This window comes from Drosophila melanogaster, chromosome 3R, assembly GCF_000001215.4.
Source record: "Drosophila melanogaster chromosome 3R".
In the NCBI taxonomy this organism is placed as follows: Eukaryota; Metazoa; Arthropoda; class Insecta; order Diptera; family Drosophilidae; genus Drosophila; species Drosophila melanogaster.
This window is the reverse complement of record NT_033777.3, coordinates 15,731,503-15,740,102: the sequence shown is the minus strand read 5'-3', so window position 1 is coordinate 15,740,102 and position 8,600 is coordinate 15,731,503. Positions and strand designations below refer to the sequence as shown.

General features: G+C 41.9%; 1 protein-coding gene across 1 annotated transcript, besides 1 other annotated feature; it reads right to left on the bottom strand.

Moving 5' to 3' along the window:
- Positions 1-150: 150 nt before the first annotated feature.
- Positions 151-4,846: a mobile genetic element.
- Positions 4,847-7,408: 2,562 nt separating this feature from the next.
- On the bottom strand, positions 7,409-8,357 carry CG34274 (uncharacterized protein). Its single transcript, NM_001104337.2, has 3 exons — positions 8,126-8,357; positions 7,723-8,067; positions 7,409-7,670 (listed from the first exon to the last, which is right to left on the bottom strand). Exons 1-3 carry the CDS (start codon positions 8,314-8,316, stop codon positions 7,454-7,456), a joined length of 753 nt encoding a protein of 250 aa, NP_001097807.1. The 5' UTR covers positions 8,317-8,357; the 3' UTR covers positions 7,409-7,453.
- Between the last annotated feature and the right edge of the window lie 243 nt (positions 8,358-8,600).

Below are 8,600 nucleotides of genomic sequence, written 5' to 3'. Positions count from 1 at the left end.
TCCATTGGGGAAAACGGGAGTGCTAGAAAAGTGAGTGATAGATTAAAGATTAAGCCCTAGGGTTAAGCACTCGATATATGAGACAGAAGATGTGAAAGCAGATTATCTGAAGTATGTTTATGTGCCGTCCCTTTGAAGAAGGGGAAAAATAATTCGATCGCCGACGTGTGAAGACGTTTTTATCGTGCTCCGCACAAAATCGGTTGTTTTGAGTGAAGTGAACGCCAAATAAAATAAACTAAATAAAAAATCTGAAAGCGAAAGAGACGCTCTATGCGATGCAAGATCGCTTAAATACATAGTGAATTGTTATCTTAAATAATAAAACTATGAGTCAGAATGACACTCGCGCCCAGCGTCAGCGCGAGCATGACGAACGCCGACTCTCAATTCAGCGCAACAACGCGTACTTCTCCTACGTCTCACCGACAATCCCAAACGCAGACATCGAGCGGTCAATAACCCATAGCCCAGGAAACCTTCTTCTACCAACAAATCAAGAAAGAGCGCGCTCCTGCTCTCCCGCTCTATTGGCTCCGACAGAAGCCCCGCTACCTCCAACAACAACAGCTGGAGAGGGACCGGCAGCCCGCTCTGCCTCGTCATCGGCTGCACCCGCTCACGGTCTGACTAAGTCAGCGAAAGCAAAACCGCTAGCAATAAACGGTACTGCTGCACTGCCAGCAAAACAAAACGAAAACGTAAACAAAAAAGCTGGGTCGACCTGGCAGACTGGAATGGACCGCTACATTACAATAAAGCGAAAGCTCAGCCCGGAAAATTCAGATTTGGGAAACAAGCCGAAAAATACACGCGATAACTCTACCTTGATCAAAAATGTAGCCCCTGCAAATACCAACAGATTTGCCTTGCTGGTAGATACCGCTGAGGACGTGCCGCTGGGATCCGTTGATATCGAACCGAAGAAAACAAAGCCTCCGCCAATATACATCCGCGAGAAGAGCACAAGCCGTCTTGTAAATACTTTGATTGGCCTTATTGGGAAAGATAGCTTTCATATAATTCCCCTCGTAAGAGGTACTATCAACGAAATCAAACTTCAGACGAAAACGGAGGACGACTACAGAAAAGTCACAAACTATTTTACCGCACAAAAAATAGGCTTCTACACCTACCAGCTTAAAAGCAGCAAGGGCCTGCAAGTAGTCCTGAAGGGCATTGAGTCTGATGTTACGCCCGAAGAGATAACTGAGGCGCTAAAGGAAAAGGGATTTTACGCCAAAAACGTGTTCAATATCAAAAACAGAAACAGGCAGCCCCAACCACTCTTCAAGATTGAGCTTGAACCAGAAAACAAGCCTCCTAGAAAAAACGAGGTTCACCCAATTTACAAACTCCAGCTCCTTTTGCACCGTAGGATCACGGTAGAAGAGCCGCACAAACGCAACGCTCCTGTACAATGTACAAACTGCCAAGAGTATGGCCACACGAGGTCATATTGTACACTTCGCCCGGTGTGCGTAGTCTGTGGAGATCTCCACGACTCCAAACAGTGTCAAATTAACAAAGAAAATGCATGCGAGAAAAAATGTAATAACTGCGGGGGCAATCACACAGCAAACTACAGAGGCTGTCCAATCTACAAAGAGCTGAAAATCCGTCTTCACAAAAGAATGAACACGGCGCGGGCACACCAAGGATCAGCTACCCTGATACCATCAGAGACAAATCCTGAAGTAATTTTCTCGAAAGCAGCTAGTTTCGCTCCCTGGCCTACATTCAACACTAACAAGACAACATTTGCTAACGTTTTAAAATCAGGTATGACGCCTCCAACCCAAAACTCCCGAACTCCACATGAAGTGCACACAAAATTAGACACACAACAAAACTATCACCCAGCTGCGCAGCAGGAAACAAAAACTGAAGCTATGATGCAAGCCTTACAACAGAGCATGATGGAATTTATGACATTTATGAAGACCACCATTCAAGACATGATGCGTAATCAAAACCTTTTGATACAAATGCTTGTAGCCCAACAATCAAATAAATAATGGCTACCTTACGCATAGCTACGTGGAACGCCAATGGCGTCTCACAGCGCAAACTTGAGCTAGCTCAATTCCTACATGAGAAGCATATCGACGTAATGCTTCTTTCGGAAACTCATCTCACAAGCAAATACAATTTTCAAATAAGAGACTACCATTTCTACGGTACAAATCATCCCGACGGAAAAGCACACGGTGGCACCGCCATACTCATAAGGAACCGTATGAAGCACCACTTTTACAAAGAATTTGCGGAAAATCATCTTCAGGCCACATCTATCAACATTCAGCTGGATGACAACACTCTCCTTACACTAGCGGCCGTATACTGCCCCCCCCGTTTCACAGTATTAGAAGCTCAATTCCTGGATTTCTTCCAAGCACTAGGGCCACACTTCATTGCAGCAGGCGACTACAACGCTAAACATACTCACTGGGGATCGCGACTTGTGAACCCAAAAGGAAAACAGCTTTATAAGACGATAATAAAAGCCACTAATAAACTTGACCATGTTTCCCCCGGGAGTCCTACATACTGGCCATCAGACCTCAATAAGCTGCCAGACCTGATCGACTTCGCAGTTACGAAAAATATTTCCCGCAGTTTGGTTAAAGCTGAATGTCTGCCGGATCTCTCATCTGATCACTCGCCTGTACTAATTCACCTCCGCCGATACGCAGAAAACGTGAAACCACCAACCAGATTGACCTCTAGCAAAACAAACTGGCTCAGGTATAAAAAATATATAAGTTCACATATTGAGCTAAGCCCAAAACTCAATACTGAATCTGATATAGAGAGCTGCACGTGTGCATTGCAATCCATCCTTACTGCAGCAGCTCTTACTGCAACACCCAAAATAACAAATAATACAATTAATTCAAAAAAGACCAACGTACAAATCGAGCAACTCGTCCACGTAAAACGTCGCTTACGCAGAGAATGGCAATCTTCCAGATCCCCAACTGCAAAACAAAAGCTAAAAGTAGCCACACGGAAACTGGCCAACGCTCTGAAACAAGAAGAGGACGACGATCAGCGCCGATACATAGAGCAACTCACACCAACAGGCACAAAACAAAAGTCACTGTGGCGAGCCCACTCAACTCTTCGCCCACCGACTGAAACCGTTTTGCCGATAAGGAATTCATCAGGTGGCTGGGCCCGTAGTGATGAAGACAGAGCCAACACATTTGCCGCTCACCTACAAAATGTGTTCACGCCAAACCAGGCTACTAGCACATTCGCGCTACCGTCCTATCCCGTAAACCGCCATCAGCAACACACCCCAATTGTGTTTCGTCCTAAAGAAATAACTAAAATAATCAAAGACAATCTCAGCCCGAAAAAATCCCCCGGCTACGACCTTATAACACCGGAAATGATCATCCAGCTGCCACATTCTGCAGTTCGCTACATAACCAAGCTCTTTAATGCCATCACCAAACTTGGTTACTTTCCACAACGATGGAAGATGATGAAGATCATAATGATTCCAAAGCCTGGTAAGAACCACACAGTCGCTTCATCTTACAGACCAATAAGTCTACTCTCATGCATTTCGAAACTATTCGAAAAATGCCTGCTGATCCGACTTAATCAACATCTGATATACCACAATATAATCCCAGCCCACCAATTTGGATTTCGCGAAAGCCACGGAACCATTGAACAGGTGAATCGTATTACAACGGAAATAAGAACTGCATTTGAATATCGCGAATACTGTACAGCAGTATTTTTAGACGTATCCCAAGCATTCGACAAAGTCTGGCTCGACGGCCTAATGTTTAAAATTAAAACATCCCTACCCGAAAGCACACACAAACTTCTAAAGTCTTACCTCTATGACAGAAAGTTTGCAGTGCGGTGCAACACTGCCACTTCCACTGTTCATACAATTGAGGCTGGAGTCCCCCAAGGCAGCGTTCTTGGGCCAACCTTATACCTCATCTATACAGCCGACATCCCTACAAATAGTCGCTTAACGGTATCCACATTTGCCGACGATACAGCTATCCTTAGCCGTTCAAGGTCCCCTATCCAAGCTACAGCACAGTTGGCACTGTACCTCATCGACATTGAGAAGTGGCTCTCTGACTGGCGAATAAAAGTAAACGAGCAAAAATGCAAGCACGTGACGTTTACGCTAAACAGACAAGACTGTCCTCCGCTCTTGTTGAACAGCATACCACTCCCGAAAGCAGACGAGGTAACGTACCTAGGAGTACACCTAGACAGAAGACTCACATGGCGCAGGCACATTGAAGCCAAAAAAACCCAACTTAAACTCAAAGCCAACAACTTACACTGGCTCATCAACTCTGGTTCTCCGCTCAGCCTAGATCACAAGGTCTTGCTCTACAATTCTATATTGAAACCAATCTGGACCTATGGCTCACAGTTATGGGGCAATGCCAGCAACAGCAATATTGACATCATTCAGCGAGCACAATCAAAGATTCTGAGAACCATCACTGGGGCACCGTGGTACGTTCGGAGTGAAAACATCCAAAGAGACTTAAATATCCCATCAGTTACCAACGCAATCACGGAACTTAAGGAAAAATACCATAGCAAGCTTCACACGCACCCCAACCACCTAGCGCGAGGTCTAATCCAGCTCAGCAGCCGTTCCCGTCTCCGGCGAAAGGACCTACCAACCCAGCGAATAAATTATTAGGGCCGTTTAAACATAGAACAGTTGGAAAAATAATACAACTGTTCAAAAAATACTTGTTATAGTTAAGATTTTTAAACTTATTGTTAGTTCTTATACAAGAAGATTCAATAAATAAAAGCAAAGTAAAATAAAAAAAAAAAAAAAAAACTTGAGAAGATTTTTAAGGTTCTATTAAATTGACTTACCAGTCTTATCTTATTAAAGAGTACCGTTACTTAATCAAATTCAATAAATTCCACGTTCCTGAAGTTTTACCCACTATAAGTATTTCCTTTATGCTTCGACTTTCATTAGCCGAAATTTATATCCAAGTCAAAAATTCAATTACCGCTGAGCGTTTTGATTAGCGCTACCAATATCGAAAAGGAATCCGCGATCGGGCGCAAATCTTGGCCATAAAATTGTCATAACTGCAAAGTTATTGTGACATTTTCAATAAACGAAAAGCAGGGAAAATGCCAGCTGTGTCTCTCCATTGGAGGAGGAGAAGGGACAGGGGTTAAACTCCCGTCTGTTCGTTGGTTAATTTACTACAATGCGCCCAATATGCAACATAAATAATGCCGAGCATCCGACATAAATAACCGGGGATGCTAAAATTGGCAGGAGGAAAACGGGAGTCGGGATGGTTAAGCAGCTGCTGCTGCAGTCAATTTCAGTGTTCGTCTGTAACTGTAACAATTAATTAGAAACTAACAAAGTTCCACTTGGCAGGCGCTAAACTTGTCCCAGGACTCGAAGACCCAAGCGAACCGAATCGAATCGAAGGCGACAGTCGAGAGCCGCAAACGAAAACGAAGACTGTCGCGCACATAAAGCGCTTTTAATTGATTTTCTTGTTACGTGCGCTGGAGAATCGGAAGCGGAATTGTCTTGAAGGTCCAACTGAAAGTACCCCAGCCCAATGTCAGTAATCGTTCATTCATTCATTGGAATTGTAGTTAATTAATAAATTATTCCAAGCGATTGAACCAACAATGTAGCAGAGTAAAAACTTTCACTGGGAGCTTTAATTACGTTTTGGTCGCAGGACTTAGCCAGTGTCTCGCCTTCTACGTTTTTTCATCTCTCTAGGTTGGTTTTTTTTTTCTGTTCGCTACAATTAAACACATTTAATTTGTGAATGTTTATGTTGCCTGCATGATGCGTATACGCAATGTGTTCGCTCTGCTGCGTGCATGTCGCGTATACGCAGTGTGTGCCGTCCGGCCAACACAGCCTCGTAAATGGTGCGTGGCCCATTCGAGCGTACATATTTCTTTTTAAAGATACGACCATGGCATAAATGTTTAGCCACAGCCATGCTCTTGGCTTTCTCCATAGCATGCAATTAAATTTCGTTTTATTTTATGTCCAGCAAGTGGTGTAGCATAAGCCTGGTCTCAGGTGCGTGGTAAAAATGAGGAAATTTATTAAAAGACAAATTAATTTCTGCCAATATTCGGTAAATGCCACAAATTTAGTAGAGGTTCAAATAGGTTTACGCATACACGGTCTTAATTTTCCCTAATTGCTAATTAAAGAAGTAAGAAAATGCTCTTGTGTTTACTATCTCAATTTATACACATTAATGAAACTTTCTATAAAATTGGTCAAATCAATATATTACAAATACTTTTAAAATTGACAAATTTTCTTAGTGGAAATATTGCTTTCCTCACATTTCTGATTTAGCTCTAGCAAAATCTAGACGTATGAATTTCCACTTATTTATTTGTTGAATACACATATTGCAACTTATGTGTGTGCAAGGAAATTCCATAAATTCAAAAGGCAGCCGAATGGTAAATACAGTTTTCATAAAAAATAATTAAATAAACAGAACATAGCTCGGGTCCAGAGAGACCAGAAACCAAAAGGCATTAGCAGCAGATTACTGTCGGGAGGAGTCGCCGGGACGATTGGGGGTCACGTCCTGCTCCAACTTGCAGCTTGCATCTCGAAATCCGACTCTGGCCCAAAGAGTCATTAGCAATGTGACCCAGAAATGGACTAACCACATAAAATTTTATGCTGTTTGCCATAATAAATTTAATTAAAAAATCAAATTGACTGAGAGAGAAAAGTCGGGACCGAAGTACCAGCATCCACTTGAACATTAGCCGCACTCACAGACCGACCGAGTCGCAATTTGTTGCCTACGAATGTGCTGAGTAATATTTGGGTCAACTTCTGCCGGTCGACAGTCGCCTTAATGGCCAGCAGAAGGCTACAAACGAGTACCAGGCAGTCAGATGGAATTATCAGACTTTACAAAATTGCTTTCGGACATCTGAAGTGCATTTTATGGAAAGCCTAGGGGCAAAATGAATGGCACAAAAAATTAAGCGCAAAATAAATGTCTTCAGCTCACCTTGAGGAAGTCGAAAGTTAGGAGAGAAAGTTAGACAAAAGTTTATTTTTTCAATTTACTTTCTCAATGGCTCTTTTCTTGGTTGCTTTTCATTCCTTATCAATTTGTTGGAGTTTTTCTTTTATGAGCTGCCAGTTAATTAGGAAATAAAAGAGTGAAAGGATAGCAATATCTGGGCGGCTAATCAGCTGAATGCTGTGGAAGCAGACAACTCAAAGGTGTTCGAACCGGAAATGAGGTAATCCAGGAAGTGAGCTGAAATCAGCTAAGAAAATACAAAATGATTTTCAAGTTAATTGACTTGAAAATCAGCTGAGGAGTAGCGAAATGATTGAACCAACCAACCAAATGTTCTTCAAGGTTTTGTTCATTCGTTTATTGCTTAATTTACTTATAATTTTTTAGAGAAGCGATCTCATTTTGTCCAGGAATTCATCTATAAAGTCAGCATCCGATCTGTTAAATCGTCTGGCGCGATCAACACTATATTCAAAGTTTGGCTCATCATTCAGACGCTTATAGGCAGCTGCCCTATAAAGCCAAGCACGCAGATAATGTTCGTCAATTTTGGCCAACACATAATCACAATCTATGATACCTAGCTTAAATTCGCGTAACCTTAAAGTATAAATTGATTGAGAACTCCAAACGATTTATATAAGATACTCACTTGATAAAGCAAAGGGCTCGATTTACGTATAGGACAGGCGAGTCTTTTATGTATTGTATACCCTTTGAATAGTAGTCTTTGGCTAAACTGAAGTTTAGTTTACGATACTCGTAATTTCCCATCCGACGAAATGTTTCGGCCACATCTTCACGCTGTTCTCTGGCCAAAACACGATCATCGGGTTCCGAATCAATCTGACGCATAAACGTGAATTGATTCGTGTTAATTAAGGCTCTTTTTGCTTTGCCTCGACGAAATGTTGTCGTGCTTACAGCACTTCGCCGTGTCACAATACATTTTATGTCATCCATGGTAATCGTAGATTTTTGTCTTTTTTTTGACGAACTAAAATGAAAATTCGTTTTTAGTAGAAATGAGACTGACCGGTTAACTAACTACCCACTCGGTCTTGTTGGCGTTTTCAAGCACATCCAGGTACTCGATCACATCTTCGACCTTGGTAGGTTGTTCTTTAAGAAAGGACTCATCGGCTGCGGGGTGCTGATATATAAATAGCTCTGGTTTGGGTATTTCTAAGCCAAATGGTTTTTCGTGTTCATTTTTTTTGTCCACTGTATTGGTGGTTAAGGGCATTCTAAGTTTTATATATATTTTTTTTTTACTTTATTGTGTTTAAGTATAATAACGTGTGATGTTGTGTGTTAATACACTGTTGTTATTTGACAATAAAATCATTTCTAATCGGAATACTGCATGCGGATATCGACTAAGCCTAATGCAATATATTTTATAATTCCCATTTTGCTCATTTCCTTTTGTCATCGTTATTTCTTGCCTTTTCCAGCCCCTCACACCCACTTCCTGACATCATCATCTGATTATATATTCCTTTCAAATTAATTGACTTTTGCATCAGC